At 36.0% G+C, this 21,723-nt stretch overlaps 1 protein-coding gene across 8 annotated transcripts in view; it reads left to right on the top strand.

The window, feature by feature from the left end:
• The window catches only part of NAALADL2 (N-acetylated alpha-linked acidic dipeptidase like 2), a 1,495,786-nt gene that overhangs the window by 1,189,666 nt on the left and 284,397 nt on the right, over positions 1-21,723 (top strand). For all 8 annotated transcript variants that reach the window (XM_043875325.1, XM_043875329.1, XM_043875328.1 and 5 more), the window contains one exon: positions 4,547-4,693. In XM_043875325.1, the coding sequence (XP_043731260.1) occupies positions 4,547-4,693 (147 nt within the window). The remainder of the gene's footprint in view (positions 1-4,546; positions 4,694-21,723) is intronic.

The raw sequence follows: 21,723 nt of genomic DNA on the forward strand, positions 1-21,723 counted from the left end.
AACTTGCTTACTTTATAAACTGGAATAAACATGTCTGATATCAAACATTAAGTGTGAAACATTTTTAACTCCTTGAAGGAAATATTTAATTTGTATTTATTCAGCTTTGTAAATAAATTTAAAAAAATATTGATCTGTACAAATTTGTTACCAATCTTCTCTCACTTGTGGTGGCTAACTTCTAGAAAAGTGAAGGAAAAACATTTTCTACTTTCCTCTCAGATAGTGGTGCTTTTAGAGGTTGAGATCAGCATCTGGTACCTGATATGGATCCATTACAATCCACTTCACTGCTGTGAGGGAAAACAATTTATATTAAATTAGAATACAGATTTAGGATCACTTCAGGTCTGTGAGTTTGGCCTAGAATTTAAAGTAGTGAATAATAAAAAGATTTAGAGGAAAGGTTTTGTGTGCCAGGAATGTTTTCCTCTTAAGGGAAATCCCTAGATGATTCAATCTGAAAATTGGGTTCTTTTTAACCCTATTTTACTCTGAAACTAGTTAGGAACAAAAGAAAAAAATAAACATAGGCTTGAGGATCCTATAGGTCTGCCTCTCATCCTTGGTTAAATCATAAGAGAGTAGGTGGTAGAAAATAAGGTGCTAGGGGAGACAGACAAGGGCTGGCCAGATAAGCTCTCCACAAGCTTTTACAGGGAAACTCAGTCGATAAAGGATAGGCCCCAGGAAAGCTCCTGAGGGAACTCTGTGTCACCCCTGATCTTCCAATCTTGGGTTGATTTTCTTGAATCTTTTACTCTTCATTTGGGCTTTATTTTGACAGGAGACTCAATAGTCTAGTGCCTTCAGCTATCAGGCCTAGCTACACCTTGGGCCATGCAAGCCTATTATTCTGCACTCTGTTCTCCCTACCTAAATAGTCCATATTAGTACCAGAGATGTGATTTAAGAGATCTTAACTGTCAAAACATAATTTAAAAACAGTTCTGATAATATTCACCCCATTGACATCTTGGAGTTGGTTTACAAAAGAGTTTATGTATGAGAGAGGTGGCAATACAAACTTTTAGGGAAAAGATGTAGGCTTTTCAATAGATTGGTGAAGTAAAGCAAGCCAGAGGAGGGGAAAGGATGCAGAAACATTTTAGGAAATGTGATCCTGAAGGCTGGATATTACTTGTTTTATTTGCCTGAAAAACACGAAACATGAAAGCAATGATGTAGCTAGAAGAAATCACAGAAATAGACTGCAATGAAAATATTAAATGCAATGGGATTAACCATGGAAAAAGGAGAAAGACTACAGAATCTGTTCTGGTTTTGGGATGAATGCTTGGGTTCAGTAAAAGACTGAGGCAAAACAAGAATTGTGCTTTGAGTAATTGTTAGATAAAACAAAGGATGTAAGCATTGGTTGGAGCTGGTCATCTCTCCCATTTTAGGAACTTGCATATATGGGAAATTATTACTTTTTGTGAGAGGGAAACTATAACAATGATAACTGAGTAAAAGTGATATCAACATTTAAAACCACTATTATTTTTAAAACTTTAATTAAAAACAATTTTTACAGACAGCTCATGGAATTGAAAGATGTCAATTTTTATCCATGCCTATTGAGAAAAAAATTCTGTCTAAGGAGCATGACTGATATTTAGAGTGGATGTAAGAATTATGTATACAAAATGAAACAAAGGCCAAACCTATATTTTCATTGATGATGAACAGGGTATGTGTGCTATCTCCAAGACATGTAGATGTTGCTGCAGTAAAGGGAAAGTAGACCACTTAAAAAATACATTTTAATTTTATTGGCTAGAGTCTGAAAAGAGACTAGATTCCATCAAAGCCTATTAATAACATAAAAGGGTGCAACAACCTAGGTTTCCCAAATTCAAATGCCTCCAGTCACCACTCTGTACATTTGAATGAGTGAAGCAGGCAAACTGGGAGACATTAGTCACGGGACACTGGTGAGTGTCTTGACTGCTCAGTGCAATCAAATTCAATTAGAAATAAGTCTATTCTGGTGCAACAATTACCTTCACAGTTACCTGGATCTCTCAGAAATACTTGGGATTTCTTACAGGATGTTAAGTGGTCTCTTCACTTTTCATGTTCCAGTACTTAAGGGTAGCTCTTCTTTGGGAATAATCAAGATTTTCCTTAAAGTCTCCCAGTTGATATTAAACCTCTAGGAGTCTTGGCCCCAGGAGTGTATGAAGGAGTGAAAGAGGATTAATTATCTTTTCAGAAAATTAAGCTTTTAAAGGAATCGGTGTGTGTGTGGTGGGGAGGTCACCATAAAAAGCATGAGGTTTCTCATTGCACTGTATACTAGAACACTCATTACTTTTTATTCCCAAAGTGCTTAGTTACCTAGTGCTTAGTGGTTAGCTGTTTTGCTCAGTCGTGCCCAACTCTCTGTAGCTGCCAGGCTCCTGTAGTTCCTTAAAAAGTCCATGGGATTTTTGAGGCAAGAATACTGGAGTGGGTCACCATTTCCTACTGCAGGGGGATCTTCCCAACCCAGGGATGGAAGCTGCCTCTCTCAGCTCTCATGTATTGGCAGGTGGATTCTTCACCTCTAGCATCACCTGGTACTATCTAATTACCCAAGATATTTGTAAATGAAGTGAAGCTGAAACCTTGCCTAGGTTATAAATCCTTACACCAACTTTCTGTTTTAATTGATTTAAAGTTTGTTGCAAATATCTTTCTTTTTTTGATATCTATTTATTTTTAATTGATTGGTTTACAATATTGGTTTGATTTCTGTCATGTATCAACATGAATTAACCATAGGTGTATGTATGTCCCCTCCCTCTATTAGTACCTCGAAAAATAAATAAGTATTGAAACATTATTATATGTTTGAAGGATCTAGCACTGTAGCTGAAAAAAGTTGGAATAACTCAGTTTCTGAATATTAAAATGCATACTTCTAAAGCTTTTGATAGGTTATATTTAAGAGTGTTTCCAAAATTATATCATGCCAAAGAAACATAGGAAGGGACTGAAGGGTCGATGTGCCAATTCAATGGCAAATTTGCACCAAATACATACTTTTTGCCTCGTATTAGATGTGATGTTCTCACACTGTTGTCTCATTCCCCTTATGAATCCTGGTGAAGAGACTGGTATTCTTCCACATTTCACACTCGAGACAACAGCATCACAGAAATATTCTAGATATTTGGAAATTGTTTTGAAGAAGACATTTTAAATCAATAATAGTTACAAGAACCCTTATTTAACTGGATTTTGATTTTTTTTGTTTCATTTTTGTATAGTTACTGTCATTTGTTTTACATGATAGACAACTCTTAGTTTAAGAAATAATAGTCCATCATTTTTTATTTCCCTAGAGGTTGCACTTAGCTTTTTGGTTCTCTTTGGCCCATGGTATTTGGTATATACTCATAAGACATGTGGGGATAAGTTTTGAATAAGAAATGGAGGAACTTTATTTTCTGTGGTTTTCCAAAAAAGCATTTTAAGAATAGAATTATATCCTACCAAACCATCCTTTATATTTGTGGGAAAACTTTAAAAAAGACAAAATTAAACCTTTGAGGGACTCTACATTCTCTCTTTTTTTTTAATTTCTTTTTTTTTGTTTGTTTATTTTTATTAGTTGGAGGCTAATTACTTTACAATATTGTAGTGGTTTTTGTCTACATTCTCTTTTAATGAGTCATTAAACTTTATAATAAATCTATTCCCAGGTGAAAATGAAAGTTAATCAGTGGTATCCAATTCTTTGCCATCCCGCGGACAGTAGCCTGCCAGGCTCCTCTGTCCATGAAATTTTCTAGGCAAGAATATTAGAGTGGGTAGCTGTTCCCTTCTCCAGGGGATCTTCCCAATCCAGGGGTCAAACGCAGGTATCCCACATTGCTGGCAGATTATTTTTTCCAGCTAACCCTTTCTAAGCCACCGGGAAAGCCCAAGAGCACTGGAGTGGTTACTCTCTCCCTTCTCCAGGGGATCTTCCTGACCCAGGAATGGAACCGGGGTCTCTTGCATTGCTGGCAATTCTTTACCAGCTGAGCTTCCAGGGAAGCCCGGTTAATGCTAGTATACAGAATTCAGCTACCAATGCCGGAGACATAAGAGCTGTGGGTTTGATCCCTGGGTCAAGATCCCCTGGAGGAGAGCATGGCAAACCACTTCAGTATTCTTGCCTGGAGAATCCCTTGGACAGAGGAGACTAGCAGGACAGGCCATGGGATCTTAAAGAGTCGGACATGACTGACGTGACTTAGCAGCAACAACATAATAAAAATGCTTTCGCAGCCACAACAATGGGCTAAGCTTGATCTAGGCCAGTGCTAAAGTCACTCTCCAGTGAGCATGAGCCTCATAAAAGAATGCTGGTACAAAGATTTCTGAACTTCATTCTCAAAGGTTCCCACTTGGGAGGGTGTTGGTGTCGTCTAAGCATTTGTAGTTCATATTTCAGATAGGTTCCTGGGTATCATTGATACTGCTCATACTGGCCCATGTGTCGAATAGCATTGGTTTAGGAATGACCTAAGAAGTATAGTGTGTGCTAACAATTTAAATTATTTTTTTTCAGAAAAATAAGTTCAATTGTCCCAGAAGAGGTCAGTGCCCAGAAACGAATATCAGTTCTGAGCAGATGCAGGATGATGCTGATTATTTCATCAACCACCTTGGAGTTCCCACCGTGAGGTTTACTTATGAGGACATCAAAACATTAGACGTGAGTGCTTACAGAAATGCAAAACACACACTCCATATATAGCAGACATGCAGGATTTTATTTTATCTTGGCTATTCATCTTGCTTACCAAGTAGGTTACTCTAAAATGTGGTTTCATTTAGAAATTATTCTTGTTGTTCAGAGGCTTTGTAAGAATATTTGAAAACATCAGCTCTTTTCAATAGTGCTGAATTCAATTTAAAAAGATTTATACTGTCACTCACATTTTCGCAGCTTGATTCTCAACAAAAAATGTGCAGTTGTTGGATTAACATCAAAACATAATTGTAATCTTCAGTATTCACAGAAACAGATGACATATGCAATAGATTCTCCTCTCATTGCCCAAGGGAAAGTACATTTCACCTGCTGTATATTAATGTGAGTCTTGTGGAGTAGCTTTGCAAAATTTGTCAATAGTTTCCTTGCCTAAAAAGATACTACGTTTTTCTCATGAGGACAGAAAGTTTTCTCCCAAAGGATATCACAGAGGCCTGATTCACCTTAATTGTGTTCATTCTTCTGTTGTACCTTAAGCCTTTTTATCTTTCTCAGAGTTATGTCACAGGAAACTGTTGCTCTGTAGATCCAAACCTACCGAAAGATTATTCCTTCTTTTGCAAGATTATCCCTTCTTTGCTGGGAGGCATTTGAAAGCCTCTGGGGTGGCCTTCTTGAAGTAATTATTTCATTAACAAAACCGTGACTGGAAAACGAAGCCTTGTTTGTTTTTCAGTTACAGATGTTCCTAAAAAGTTGTATCTAAATTGTATTTTTATAGGCTCAGTATCAGAAATGCAATCTCCTAATGTCTGATAGTTTTTGCTAAAGTGATCTTTGTTGTTTCTCTGCAGACCTCTATCCTCAGCCTTCATTTCCTCAGTTTGTATCTGTGTGTATATTAGTCACTCATTTGTGTCTGACTCTTTGCAACTCCATGGACTGTAGCCTATCAGGCTCCTCTGTCCATGAAGGCAAGAATACTGGAGTGAATAGCTCTTCCGTTCTCCAGGGGATTTTCCCAACCCAGGGATAGCACCCTGGTCTCCTGCATTTCATGTGGATTCTTTACCATCTGAGCCACCAGTAGACACTTACAAATGATCACTAACAACTTATATTCTTGGAGGGAGAAATTCTGGATGACTCCTATTGTATATGAATTCTTGGGTAGTGGAAAAGCAATCACTGTGATTTATGCTTTTTAAAATTAAATTTTCAAATGCTATTTGAAAATGGGGTACATGTATAGAGGTATCTTTTCTCATTCCAAGCCCACTATATATACTTTAATGAAATTGATGAATTAAAAAATTAACTCATTTTTAATTTTCCTAGTTGACACATTTTAACATCTTTTTATCACCCTCCATCCCATCCCAGCCCATCCAGCTCCTGTCATGTTAACACATTGAAAGAAAACTTTTATTCAATATATGTTTAATTCATGCAGGTTGAGTTTAAGCCAACAATTTAGAGAGGCAATATAGTATAGCCTTAGTAATGAGACTGTACTTGTCTTTGGGGGCTTCCCTGATAGCCTAATTGGTAAAGAATCCGCCTGCAATGCAGGAGACTATGGTTCAATCCCTAGGTTGAGAAGATCCCCTGGAGAAGAGAAAGGCTACCCACTCCAGTATTCTGGCCTGGAGAATTCCGTGGACTGTATAGTGCATGGGGCCACAAAGAATCAGATACGACTGAGTGACTTTCACTTTGACTTTGGATTCAAGTTCTAGACACGATTTAACTTCTTTAATAACTGTTTTTTATAGATGAGAGAACCTTGGTATATATACAGAATCTATAGAGCCATTGTTGTTGTTTAGTCTCAAAGTTGTGTCCAACTCTTTTGAAACCCCAGGGACTGTAGCCCACCAGGCTCCTCTGTCCCTGGGCTTCTGCAGGCATGAGTACTGGAGTGGGTTGCCATTTCCTTCTCCAAGGGATCTTTTGACTCAAAGATGGAACTCGCGTCTCCTGCTTGACAGTCAGATTCTTTAGCACTGAGCCACCAGGGAAGCCTCTATAGAGCCATGGTAAAGATTAAATGCATACCATGCATGTCAGGGGCTTGGCTAACATTAAGTATATAGTAAGGCTCCATTACCCATAGCTACCATCAGAATTATTATTATCTGACTTACACATTGGTGGGGGAGTTTCAAAACTTTTTTGATAAGACATTAGTGGGAGGGAGGAGTTTGCTAATCATTAAGAAAAGCATACTTCTAAGGCTGACTAGGTGGGTTATGATGAATTGGAAAATCTGAGGGGGTCATGGGAGGAAATTTGGAAACAGGACCCAGGGAAATTCTCTGAGGTTGGGTGTTAGTCTCTCAGTCATGTCTGACTCTTTGCGACCCCATGGACTGTAGCCCATCAGGCTTCTCTGTCCATGGAGTTCTCCAGGCAAGAATACTGGTGGTGGTGGTGGTGGAGTCACTCAGTCGTGTCCGACTCTGCAACTTCATGGACTGTAGCCCACCAGGCCCCTCTGTCCATGGGATTTTCCAGGCAAGAGTACTGGAGTGGGCTGCCATTTCTTTCTCCAGGGGATCTTCCCAACCCAGGGATCAAACCCGGGTCTCCCACATTGTGGACAGACGCTTTACCATCTGAGCCACCAGGGAAGTCCCTTGTGGTTGCTGTTCCCTCTTCCAGGAGATCTTCCCACCCCAGAGATCGAACTTGAATCTCCCACATTACAGGCAGATTCTTTACCATCCAAGCCATCAGGGGAGCCCAGGTTCTCTGAAGGTACCATTATAATGTGAAACTCCCCAGGAACTCACTGCTACATAGGGTGGCAAATGAGTCCGACAGGACTTAGTGACTAAACAACAAAATCCTCAGGCTAAAGTTTATCCCCTAAAACTGGCTTAGTCTGAATGAGCTAATCAGTTTTTCAGATTATACACCGAATGTCTAACTCCCATCATCAAAATATTTTCTACTGTATTAGTCTCCAAAAAAATGTAATTAAAAGAGAATCTTCTGTGTTTTATAACTAATGACCCTGTTTATATTGCTTTAGTGTGGAAAAAAAATTTAATGTATTTGTCCCTTACAAAATGCAAAAGCTTGAGATGAGACAATTTTGTATGGTGAACTATCCAAAGAACAGATAATAGCCTTTGCTTTCTGTGTTAACCTATAATAAATATTTGTATGCAGTTATTAAGAGGAATTATAAATATTGAAAGACTTTATCCATGCTTTAAAGAATATTTATCTTATGTCAATTAGTAAAAGCAGATAAGGAAATTAGAGCTTTTCCCATGCAATTAAGATAATATATATATTATGTTTATGTGTTGCATAATATGCTATATGTATATGTGTAATATAATATGTAATGTCTATCACTTATTGAATACTTGCTTTGCTAAATAGTTTTACAATAGGAAATATTTTAAATTACCTTGCAGAAGGAAATGGCAATCCACTACACTATTTTTGCTTGGAAAATTCCATGGACAAAGGAGCTTGGCAGGCTACTGTCTATGGGGTTGCAAAGTGTTGGATGCAATTTAGCAACTGAGGTATATTACTTTATCTCACTTATCATTTAAAATATTCCTATGAGTCACCTTTTATTACTGGCTTTTTTTTTTTTTTTTTGCTGAGGATGAAATGGAGCTTAAGATCAAGTAGCTTATCCAAGATCATAAAGCTAATAAATGGCCAAGGTAGAAGTTTATCTTAGATCTCTTTAACAGTAATCCTCAACTATTATAATAATCCTCAACTATTACATTAAAGTTTACAAATTTGTAGCCCAAGGAAAAGATCCAGTCCACAGATATCTTTTGTTTGTTCTGAGCTTTATTGAAAACTTGAATTTTTGGAAGCAATGGATTCCTTTTGCCATGGAAACAATTGGCTAAATTGTGCATTACAATTACAATATTAAGAATATTTCTTCAACACCTCTTTCTACCAAAACTTAGGAAATGAATGATCCATCAGCCTAAAGGGCCATATTTTTCACCAGACTCCTATCACATCTATTACCTGCCTGGAGGCTGTAGAAACAGAGTTCGCTACCTTTGTGCTCAGTATTTTTGCATTTTGAGTAAAAGAAGTTAAAGCTACAGTCCCTTTCACTTTAAAAATTGTATATGCATTCTAAATATACTAACATTATACTCATGTTTTTAAAGAAATTATTTATTTATAATTTATTTAGATGATTATAATGCAAGTCTCAGAATTTCTGACAGGATTTTTAATCCAGCAAGATTCATTATGAATCTATTATATTCAGTTTCCACAAGTAGTGATAATAAGAGAAAAACTACCTGTAGGAAAGTAGACTAGTGCTGTAGATACCACTTTGGGGGAAGATATTGAACATTATTAGTTCTAACATTTTTTTTATGAAATATGACATTTTATAATAAATACTCCCAATACTTCATACTATCCACATTCCCACCAGTAAGTTTTCCCTGTAGTTTCTCTGGAAGTTCATTTATTGCATAGATTGCTTGAAATACCTTTCATCTTTATGCTTTTCTTGGCATCTATACTCTAATTTTACAATAGTTAAATTTTACCAATGAAAAGCAATCTGTGGCTTTGCCAAATGTCAGCATTATTCCACCTCATAAGATATCGCCTTGTTAATTGAAACGTCTCTAGTTGTAAACTTCATTTAAATAAGGTTTCCACTTTATAAACATTGTTGCACCTGTTAGAAGAAGCATTTTACACAGATTAAATACAATGCAGAGATTACTGAAAAGGAAATGAAAAGACAGATGTTTTCTGATTAAGAGTGCAATATTTATGACAAGCTGGTGGTCCAATGCACATTTCTTCTGTCACTTAACAGCTGTTTCATATAATTTTTGTTCCAGTTCAGTATATTTACTCTCTATAGGGCATGTCAGAGGGTCTGACTTTCTTAGTATATCAATAGATCAATCCGTGCCCTAACAAGTTTTATACCACAATTTGAAGCTCTGGTTCTTCACTCCGTTTGACCTTACATTTTTTGCTCTTCTGCTTGAAAAATTCTATTTTAAACCCAATTTACCTCTATAATGGAGCATTTAACATTTAAATTATAACGAGATAAAGGGCTTTTACAGCTTTTATATAGCAGAGATGTTTGCACAATTGTTTCAGTATCTCTTGGTAACCCAGCAAATGAAAATCAAGTAGCATAGGTATTTGGAAACTCTTCTTAATTCCTTTTAAGTTAGATGAGTTTGATATCAATTCTAATTCTTAAACTGATATACAGAAGCATGAATGTGTGTGTGTGTGAGAAAGAGAACTTTAAGGTGATTGTATGGGATATAAATAATTATTTGTGCAGATGCAATACAGATGCAATGCATACATACATATTTTGGAGCAAAAAAGCTCATAGTTTACATATTGATTATGTTTTATTCTACTGCACTAAGTTGAAAAAAACTTACATTACTTAAATTAGAGATTTTTGTTGGGAACTTAGTCACTGTCATTGTTATGTTAATAGGCAATAGAAGTTCAAAAGTCAATTAAAATCTTTTGACTTTAGAAACCAAATAGTTATGATGTACTCTGCATATAAATTAAATAAGCAGGGTGACAATATACAGCCTTGATGTACTCCTTTCCCAATTTGGAACCAGTCTGTTGTTCCATGTCAGGTTCTAACTCTTGCTTCTTGACCTGCATACAGGTTTCTCAGGAGACAGATAAGGTGGTCTGGTAATACCATATTTTCAAGAATTTTCCAGTTTGTTGTGATTCACACAGTCAAAGGCTTTAATATAGTCAGTGAAGCAGAAGTAGATGTTTATCTGAATTCCCTTGTTTTTCCTGTGATCCAATGGATGTTGGCAATTTGATTTCTGGTTCCTTTGCCTTTTCTAAATCCAGCTTGTACATCTGCAAGTTCTCAGTTAACATACTGCTGAAGCCTAGTTTGAAGGATTTTGAGCAATACATTATTAGCATGTGAAATTAGTGCAATTGTGCAGTAGTTTGAACATTCTTTGGCATTGCCCTTCTTTGGGATCATAATGAAAATTGGCCTTTCCCAGTCCTGTGGCCACTGCAGTGTTTTCCAAATTTGCTGAGATATTGAGTGCACTAATACATGCAGATATTAATATTTACCATGTTAGAAGTGAAAACGGAAGAAAAATATATAGTATTTATTATTGCTTTAAAAATATCAATACATTTAAATGAATATAAATAGCTTATTTTTATAAAAATAATTATATTTCCCAAGAGAAGAAAACACAAATGAGAAGAGTGCACTATTTTATATTTTGTCAGTCTCTTTAATGTGACTTAATACTATAACAGATAGCTCAACTCTCATATCTGTTTCTGCATTTTGTTGTAACATATTGTTTTGCTAGAAATACATGAATGATAAATGGTCATATAATGACAGACATTTCTCTTTTATACTGAAATGGCAGATATTAGTTTCCTGAAGGTTAGTTCCAGTGTGGAATCTGGAGCTATATTAATGAACTTTCTATACCCTATACACTTGTGAATGTAGCATGAAAATGAAAGTGAAAAAGACATGTAATGTTACTATCATTATGAAAATAGATTAGGCTCAGTGTCACTTTCAGGTCTCCGAACCACATTTGGAGGGATACTGATTTGAGGGAATGGCCTTGATTAAACTATTCTACAGTTTGCCCTCTGTCTCCACATGCAGAACCTGTGGATCTGGAGAGTCAATTTCCACTGTGTCATTTTATATAAGGGGCTTGAACATCTGTGCATTTTGGGATCCATGGGTGAGTGTGTCAACAGATACTGAGGGATAACCGTACTTTAGTTTTTATAATATTGACTAGCTGTTCATCTTTGCCCTGTTCAAGGATTTGAACTATGATTCTTTATTAACCTGTGTTTATCTTTTCTGGTCATCTTTGAGTATTGCCATCCCATCCACATGATAAACAGCACGAAGTAGGGAATATAACACTCTCATAAACTGTGACTCTACAAAGAATTCTGCTTCTTGGAAGCCTTCTTTTAGAAGGGAGAGTTAAACCACAATCAACAAATCAACAGTTATAGAGCAGGCTGGAAAAGCTTTGATTGTACAGTATATGAAATGCCTGTCACAGAGGGAGTGCTATTAAAGTTGCTGTATGCTTCCAAGAGCCTGAGGAGTAAACACAGAAATTGAAATATGAGACAGATATTGAAAAAACAAAAAATGGATAAACTGTTAAGACTCAAATGGATAATTCAAAAGATTATATTTCAAATTGTCTAATATTCTGAAATGACTGCGAGGAGGACAGATTTCCCCTAGCGATTGTCCTTACTTGGATTTCTAAATAAGAACATTTATTCTGAATGCCTACAATCACTGGATCAAAATATATCACATATGCACATATTTCAACTCTAATGCTGTTTTTAGAAATAGTCTTGTGATCATGCCTGTTATGAGGGATTTTTTTTTTATAATGAAGTTTTTGATAATTTCAATGATACTACTTACAATAAGTTTAATGGTAAACTAAATTGTAAATTTGGCAGCATATGAGTTAAGAATATAGGGCAACTCCAGAGGTGATTTATTCAGATACTGGCCCATTCTAACATGTTCATTAATTTAGCAAGAAGTTATTAAGCATTTGCAGTAATCCAGCACTATGTTAGACATGCAAAGATGAATTTTAAAAATACCCTCCTTTCCTCACAGCAGCCATGGTTTAGATTGGGACTCAGATATATATGACAATCTATTCCTGTGTTTGTGCCAGGAAAATCCCATGAAGAGAGGAGTTTGGTGGGCTACAGTCTATGGGGTCGCAAAGAGTTGGACACAACTGAGCATGCATGCACACAGACATATAAACTATCAAGTAAAGTCAGTATAGTAGGATTTGTCTTAACTGACATCCAGTTAACAAATTTGTGGGATTAACTGACAGTTTGCATTCCCTTAAAACATAATGATTAATGCTCAAGGATCCTTGAAGCTTATTGTAGGGAGGTCCTTCCTGAATTTTTGCACACCCTATTCTCTTTTTCAATGGTATGCTTGCCTGGAGTCAGCTATATTCTTAGACCTATCTATGCCTTTGCATTTGTTTTTAATAATGAGGTACTTTGTTACATAAGATTATGAATCATAAGAATAAAAACAATTATTTCTTAGAAACTTGTAGTTGTATCATTCTAAAAAGCATGTTGTTAATAATGAATTGGTGTGGAATGGTCAAGGCAACTCTCAAAATTGGGGGAACTGTAGTCATCTAAATGCATTCCATGCTCAGTATACTTCAAAAATGTCTTTAATAATTCTACTTTAAATCAAAGGCAACATGAAAGGTACATAATATATGACACAAGAGAAAAATAATAGAACTTTATTCAACAGATCAGTATTCAGAGAAAAGGCCTTGGCTTTACATCAAAATATTGGCCAACAAACATACATGTGCAGGTTTTAAATTAACATATAATATTTTACATGCACAGTTTTTTTGGTTTGTTTTACTGATTGCATATTTGAACCATCTTCTGGAAAATTAACCTGCCGATTTAGTGGGACAAATCATATTGACTGAGACAGCCCCTAATGTAGAGAGAGGTGATAGAGGCAGGGTGGTATCAAGCAAAGTTACGTTTAACAAATACTGATGTAACATTTATGGTAGACATTGTTTTGCTCTAAATCCTTTAAACATATTTATTTAATTGAATCTGTGTCCTTATAACTAGCACTTCACTAAAGTACTACTACTTTCATTAAAGATAAAACTGAAGTACAAAGTGGTCAGGTAACTTGGCCAACATCACACATATCAACTGATGGAATTAGGATTCAAACCTGACACTCTAGCAATAGATTTCTGGACTCTCTTCCCCACTCTTACGCTCTTTCACAAGATTTTTTTTTTTTTTTAAGAGAAAATGAGTTAGTTCTAAAATGCTTCCCATCTGTCACAACCGATTTGATCTCTGACTCGGGAAGAACCCCTGGAGTAGGCAAGGGCAACCTACTACAGTATTCTTGCCTAGAAAATCTCATGGGCCACAGTCCATGTGGTCAGAAAGAGTCTTAGCGCGCTAGCACAAATGCTACCTACTCCTCCTCCTCCTCCCACTACTTTCAGCATACAGAGCAATGCTATGAAACTTCATTCTTATTTTTCGTAGCTTCCTTTGCAAAAATTCTAAGCATTTCAGATTTGAAAACTCAAAGTTAGGCAACTGCAAGTGGGTCATATTTCTTAATGAGATTTAAAAGGACCCTTAATTTGACTGTCATGACAAAACTAATATTAGTGTTCACTTAAAATAGTTTATATGTTTTCTACAAAAGAGTCTAAAATTAGATTCTAAGCTACCCAAAGTTTACAATTCAAACAAATATAAGTGAATGGATTAAAAAGCAGTAGAGGAAAAATCTGGTAAAATCAAACTACTCTAAACATGACCATTGTTTCCTAAATTTTAAAAACAAAAACTGAATATGGTTTTGCTTGTCTGTTCTTTCTTTGTAAAATGATATTTTAATTGTCCACTTAATGTGAAGGCCAATAACTTTAAATATGTTGTCCTATCTTCTGTTTCCTAATTTTATTTCCAAGGTAATTTTGGAAGATGAGGTGGTGGACAAGTTTGTCTCTTCTAATTTCAATGATAGCGTCACATTTCTTTAAGGATAATGTTTTGACATCTAAAACCATTTGGGGAACTAATTAGGTGACTTTTTTAAATGAGTAATTAAAATGTTAAGAACAATATTGGTACCCATATGCTCTAACTATAAATTTCAGAATGAAATATCTAGAGCTCATATAACTGTGGTGACTAGGGTCATGAATCAATTTTCTTCTCCATTCTTTCTACACCTTCTTCATACTATTCAGTGGCTAAAGTGTCTGTTTGAGTTTTTACATAAGATGTTACAGAAAAAAACGAATGAAACTTTTGGCCAATCTGATATTTTATTTGCATCAGGAATTGTAAATCTTTTCTGTTTCATAGCTTATAATGTCTCACACAGAAGGTTATTTATTTATTTTTTAAATAAGCACATGTTTCTATAGAAACTACAAGTAAAGATACAACAATGGCCTTGAAGTCTCATAAATGTTAAAAAAATAAAAACATGAAATGAAGTCAAGGCCACTTAGCTTATAAAGTTCGTTACTGCTTCCTTACGAAAGTTCTGGCTTTTGTGTTAGTCTCAAGAGAGCTTTCAGTTGTCTTCTCTTTTCATGAGGCTTCTGTCCCTGTGACTGTAATTGAATGGAGAGAATTCTGAAAGAGAACAAAGTGTTAATCAGTATTCTCATTGTGACAGCCTCTTGTCAATAGTTTTAGCACCGAAATTATTCTGACCCAGTTTTCTCATATCAGTGAAGAACGTTTTACGTCTAAATAGTGTAGTGTTTCCGTGGTACTGGTAAGTGGGCAAAAGTAGTGAAAGCATAAAGTGTAGCTTTATGCACAAGGTCACTTACAGTTTTTCTTTAAATTAATAGCTTGTCATTTATTTTTATTTATCAGTAATTCTTAACATTAGGAAATTTGCACATGCTCCATGTTTAAAGATAATTTCTAACTTATACATAGACACACACGTATGTATATAAGTGTATATATGAAAGTTGAATTAAAAGAAATTTGTGTTAATATTGCTGAGACTAGTCTTTGAAACAATAAAGTCTGATTAGGATGTGGATAATGGCAGAATAGTGAGGTTCAGTTCCGGGCACATCTTCCTGTACTGGCCACACAGCACAGGTTAGGATTGTTGCTCTATTGACAGTCATTGGTTTGCAGACTCCCACAAATTCGGGGTGATTGTGGACAATCCAAGTGGTCACAGTGAAATCAGAGGCCTCTTTGGTGAATGGATAGTCCCTAAGAGTGTTGGTTCTAGAGATGTGTCTGACCCTGACTTTCTCTGATGGGATGATGGAAAAGAAGCACTTATAGATTCACTTACATTTAGAGCAAGAGTGGTCATTAAACCCAGGTGGTGTAATCCATTCCTCTGGAGAGAGGAGCTTAGAGGGGTATGGTACTTGACTGAGGAGTTGAAAAAAGCACAGACTTAATTCTTCCTATTCCTAGCAAGTCACTTCTATATACAGCTCCTCCTTCTCTTCTAATTTCCCTTTCTGTATGTTTCCTTCTTTCTTTCATCTATTTTCTTAACTTCTCTCTCCTTTATAGCCTGTCTTCTTTCCCCTTTTCCTGCATATATGGTCTTTTTCTTCATGTCCTTTCATTCTTCTTTCATCCCTTGCCTTTTATATAAAATTTTTACTCTTACTCTGTTTTCCCCCTCCCCGCTTTCTTTACCTTCAGTATTTTAGTCAACTCTGAAACTTAGTGTATTTCAACTGACTGATGCCTGTAACTTACTTACAGATGAGGTCGTGGCCTGGTTTTCCCCTAACACAAAGAAGCATTTGTATAAACAGACACCATTATGCTATAGGGTTAACACTAAATATTTAAATGTTATAACTCAAACTGAAAAAGTACCCTTAAGTAAAAATGCCCTTTCCTCATGATTTGACAAATACATATCTAAAGTTATCAGGAAGTTTTGAATATAGTGTTTTTAGACTCCTGAGAATCCTGTGCCAAAATGTGATGACAGAGGAAGAAGTGGTTCCTCAGCCTCTGATCTTTGATCCTTGGCCTACTCTTCTTTCTCTGCCCACCCTGACTCTGTCCCATACCATGAAGGGCCTCATGTATGTGTGTGTGAACACCCCAGTCTGCACTTTTGAGCACAGTCCACAACAGCCATAAACAGCTGATCCTCACTTACTCCCTAGGTCTATGATCACACAGTGGAAGCAGTCTTCCCTGGAGGTGATGGACCTTAAGAAAAGGGCTGCCAAATCACTGGAAGCAAATCTGGAGTCATCTGAGTAGGGAATTCAGAGATTCTAGAGTTCAGGGTAACTATGACTTGATCCAGAAAGGAAGTCATAGACCATGAGTGGACACATCTGTCTGTGTTGATTTAAGACCTAGAGACCTTGGAAATGAAAATAACTAAAGTCTAGACCCTGAACTTTAGGTATGCCAAACTACCGAAAGCCCTGGTGTAGGATCGATAAGTATTCTTGAATAAACCTGCTCAAATGCCTTGAGTCTGTACCCTAAAATAAGTTGCTAAGAAAACTAAAGATGGAACCAAATAATATAAGATCATTGGCAGTATCAGCTTGGTGTTGGCCTAACCTAGGTTCTAAAAGGTGTAGCTATTCAGTGGTTGTGAACTTGAGCCTATGAGGTACTCACTACAGCAATATGATTCCACAGTATGATTGAAAATACATTCCAAAGTTTCAAGCTTAAAGAGGCATGAAAAGAAGTATGAAGTTGTCAAAATGAAGAGTCTTCAGTTAAGGAGACAGTGTCTGGGAGGTGTGTTTTAAAGCAAGCATTAATTTAAGAACACTTTTCTAAACAAAGGAATACATGATAGAACCTTGAACAAACTGAGAAAATTTCAAGTGCTAACTCTCTGCCATTTATTTCACTTTAAAGATTATGACCGTGTACTAAGAGAAGCTTGTAAGACTGTGTGTGTTATGAGCCCAAATGGTGTGTGTATGCATACCAAAATATTTTCAGTAATATTTAAAAAAACTTTTTTTTTCATTTATTTTTATTAGTTGGAGGCTAATTACTTTTAAAAAAACTTTACATTAAATTAAAAAAACTTTTTAAATTAATTAATTTATTTTTATTGGAGAATAATTGCTTTGCAATGTTGTGTTGGCTCCTGCTGTAAAATTTTTAGATTTTTGAGTTTGTCAGGTTTGTACTTATCAACTGGTCCTATATTAATCAACCAAAGAAGAGATAAACATTATTAGAACATCTGCATTTTCTTATGTACTTAGGCAATTACTAGAGACAAAAAGAAGTATAGAACTTTTTATTCAAGGAATTTTATCTCTTTGAGATAAAAACAAAGATGTGGAGAGATTTGCGAAGAAGCAAGACAAAGAAGAAATTGATGATTTGGCATTTTTATTATCTGTTTATAGACTAGACCATTTTCTGGTTGCCTAATAAATTTTATTTTGATTTTTGATTGTAACTTATCTCTTCTAGTAAGTTACATACAGTCACAGAACATCCATTCTTTAATTTTGACAATTTTTAAAATTATGTTTATTAATTAATACTGTAGGTATTTGGAAATTAGATATCCACTTTTAAATGATGATTATGTCTAAGAAGCCATCACAAGGAAAATTAGAAAATATTTGTAACAGAATAAAAATGAAAAGAGGATTTTTTATAATTTGTTGCATACAGCTGAAGCTTCTCAATGCAACAAAATACAATTTGGAATCTTGAATAAGGTATGAAAGCAAATAATGAGCACTAATATAAAACTTTGTGAAATTTGAAGAAAATCCGTCCTTTAGTTAATGATACTGTGTATGTGTGTGCTCAGTTATATCCAACTCTTTGTGACCCTGTGGACTGTAGCTGCCAGTTTCCTCAGTCTATGGAATTTTTCAGGTAAGAATACTGGAGTGGGTTGCCATTTCTGCCGTAATAATGTGTCACATGTTAATTTCCGGTTCTTTTTTTTATAAACCACATAATATTTTTTTATAGTCTCAGAATTGGATTATAATTTCAATCCTCATTCAAATTTTTAAAAAATCACTAAAATAATAAGCTTTCCAGATATTTATTAGTAATACTAGGTATGAGAATGAATGGAACTATATCAGAGTTTTAAATGAATATAAGTTATAAATCTAGGATTCTATTCATACTTAGTCAAACAAGTGGAACCAAAATATTATAAATTTTTTTGCTAAGCAAAAATTCATAAGCTTTCAAAAGTGTATATATTATGCATACTATATATTAAGCTTTTATACTATGCTTGATAAAGGCCTTAGAAAGAATGACAACAAAAAAGAGATGGATAAATTGAAAAACATAAACTAAATGAAATGAGAGCACTGAATATTAAATAGAGAAAGTGAAACAAACTTGATAAAAGATCATCATATAGTCCAGTTGTTTTTAAACATGGCTGCTCATCAAATTCACATCTGGAAATTTGGAGAAAAAAAGCAATACCTTGGCATTTGTATTTTTTCAAATGATTACAGGATAATTCTAATGTACATCTGAATTTTAAAAAATGGTTACAGGTTTTCATACTCCATGGTAGTTATAGTGATATAGAAATCTATTATATTTTGTTGAGCAATCATGATACAATGGTATTAAAACAGTTACATAATGATAATAGTAAACAGTACCAGTTTTCACAGTCAATAGCCAGAAAAAATAAAAGATAATTGCAATTACAGGCCATAATGGAAACAAGATTGACCTAACAGTATAAAATAGTTATGTGCAATTTGAGGGGTTAAGTAGAGTGATGTAGTAAGTGGAAATGTGTACATGGACATGCTTTCATCCACCCAGCCAGTCTATGTATTTTGGTTGGTATGTTTAATTCTAACTTTATGGGAATTCCCTTGTATGCTATTTGTTATTTCTCCCTTCTTCCTTTCAGCATTTTTTGTTGTTGTTGTCAATTTCATTACTGTGTGTCTCAGTGTGTTCTTCCTTGAGTTCATCCTGCCTAGGACTCTCTGTGCTTCCTGGACTTGGTTGACTATTTCCTTTCTAATGTTAGGAAAGTTTTGAACTATCATCTCTTTAAATATTTTCTCAGGTCCTGTCTCTTGTCTCCTTCTGGGACCCCTGTAATGTGAACATTGGTGTGTTTAATGTTGTCCCATAACTTAGGTTATCTTCATTTTTTTTTTCCCAGTCTTGTTACTATAATCTGTTTTGCAGCAGTGATTTCCACCATTTTGACTTCCAAGTCACTTATCCATTCTTCTGCCTCAGTTGTTCTGCTATTGATTCATTCTACTGTATTGTTCATCTCTGTTTGTTCTTTAGTTCTTCTAGGTCTTTGGTAAGCATCTCTTACATCTTCTCCATTCTTTTTTTGAGATCTTGGATCATCTTTAATATCATTATTCTGAATTCTTTTTCTGGAAGATTGCCTATCTCCACTTCATTTAGTTGGTGTTCTGGGGTTTTATCTTGTCCCTTCATCTAGAACATATGCCTCTGACTTTTCGTTTAGATCAACTTTCTGTGATGTGGCTTTTTTCTGGCAGCTGTGGGATTGAAGTTCTTCTTGTTTCTTCTATCTGTCCCCCAGTGGAAGACATTAAGAGTCTTGTGTAAGCTTCCTGATTGGAGGAACTGGTGGTGGGAAGAACTGAGATTTGCCCTGGTGGACAGAGTCATGCTCAGTAAAATTTTAATCGCATTGTCTGTGATAGGTGGGGCTGCGCTCCCTCCCTGTTAGTTATTTGTCCTGATGTGACTCAGCCCTGGAGTCTATAGGCTCTATGGTAAGGTTAATAACAGCCTCCAAGAGGGCTCGCTCAAAGGACCACCCCCATCCCCATAGCAAGCCACTGGCAACCCTTGCCGCCACAGGAGACTCTCCAATACTAGCAGGTAGGTCTGGTTCAGTCTCCTATGGAGTCACTGCTCAATTTCCTCTGGGTCCTGGTGCATACAAGAATTTGCTTTTGCCCTCCAAGTGTGGTGTTTCTAGTCTTATGGAAGTCTTGTAATCGAATCCTGCTGGTCTTCAAAGTCAGGTTCCCTGAGGATTCCTAGTCCTTTTGCCAGATACCCAGGCTGGGAAGCTGTGCTCCCTCCCTGTTAGCTATTTGCCCTGATATGACCCAGCCCTGGAGTCTATAGGCTCATGAGTTCAGACCCTACCTCTGGACATAAGGGCCAAAACCTTCAGTTCTGTGGGAGAACAGTGGGAGAATTTCTTCAGTAGTGGTGTCTAGTTTGTGATCTGCCCATCTGGCAGGGACGAGATTTGATTTTATTCTGATTGTGCCCCTCCTACCACCGTGTTTCAGCTTCTCCTTTGTCTTTGGACAGGGGATATCTTTTTTAGGTGAGTTCCAGCATCCTTCTGTTGATGGTTGTTCAACAGCTAGTGGTAATTTTGGTGCTCTTGCAGAAGGAGATTTGAGCAATATTTTGAGCAAAAATATACTTGGATATTTTTAAACAGAGGATCATTAGACTTTCTGTGCTTGATTCTTATTGAGGCAAATATAAATTCTGAGCTAAGATACAAGTCAGAAAACTGGAAAGAAACTAAGGGATGTTAGTTAAGAATTTAGTCAGAATTACTTCAGTTTTCTTATATTTTCTTAGTAGTCACAGTTCTTTTGCTTATATCTGACAAGAGAAACAAGATGTAGCATAATATAAATTATTATACTAGAAAGCAAAAATAGTTCTACTCTTTGATTGAAACATAGTTATTGGTAATGTTACATTTGTGAATGGACACATTGTTAAAAATTAATATTTTGATAATATCTACTGTGAGTTTACAAGGAGGCTTCCCATATGGTACTAGTGGTAAAGAATCCACTTGCCAGTGCAGCAGACACAAGAGACATGGGTTTGATCCCTGGGTTCGGAAGATCCCCTGGAGGATGAAATAGTGACCTGTTCCAGTGTTCTTGCCTGGAAAATTCCATGGACAGAGGAGCCTCACAGGCTGTAGTCAATAGGGCCACAAAGAGAGCAACTGAACACACATGTATGCTTACAAACCATAATTCCTCTTCTTTTCTTCCTTCCTTCTTATTTCTAATCAAATGTTAATCATGCTATGTATATATTGTTCTTATTTAAGATATTAATGAAATTTCTCAAGTTGTTTTATAAAATAATAACCCATCAGAGAGAACACTCTGAAATTCATTGTTAGTCAGTCAGTCAGTCAGTTCAGTTGCTCAGTCATGTCTGACTCTTTGCGACCCCATGGACTGCAGCACGCTAGGCTTCCCTGTCCATCACCAACACCTGGAACTTACTCAAACTCATGTCCATTGAGTCAGTGATGCCAACCAACCATCTCATCCTCTGTCATCCCCTTCTCCTCCCACATTCAATCTTCCCCAGCATCAGGGTCTTTTCAAATGAGTCAGTTTATCTCATCAGGTAGCCAA

This window comes from Cervus elaphus, chromosome 19 (assembly GCF_910594005.1).
Source record: "Cervus elaphus chromosome 19, mCerEla1.1, whole genome shotgun sequence".
NCBI classification, from domain to species: domain Eukaryota; kingdom Metazoa; phylum Chordata; class Mammalia; order Artiodactyla; family Cervidae; genus Cervus; species Cervus elaphus.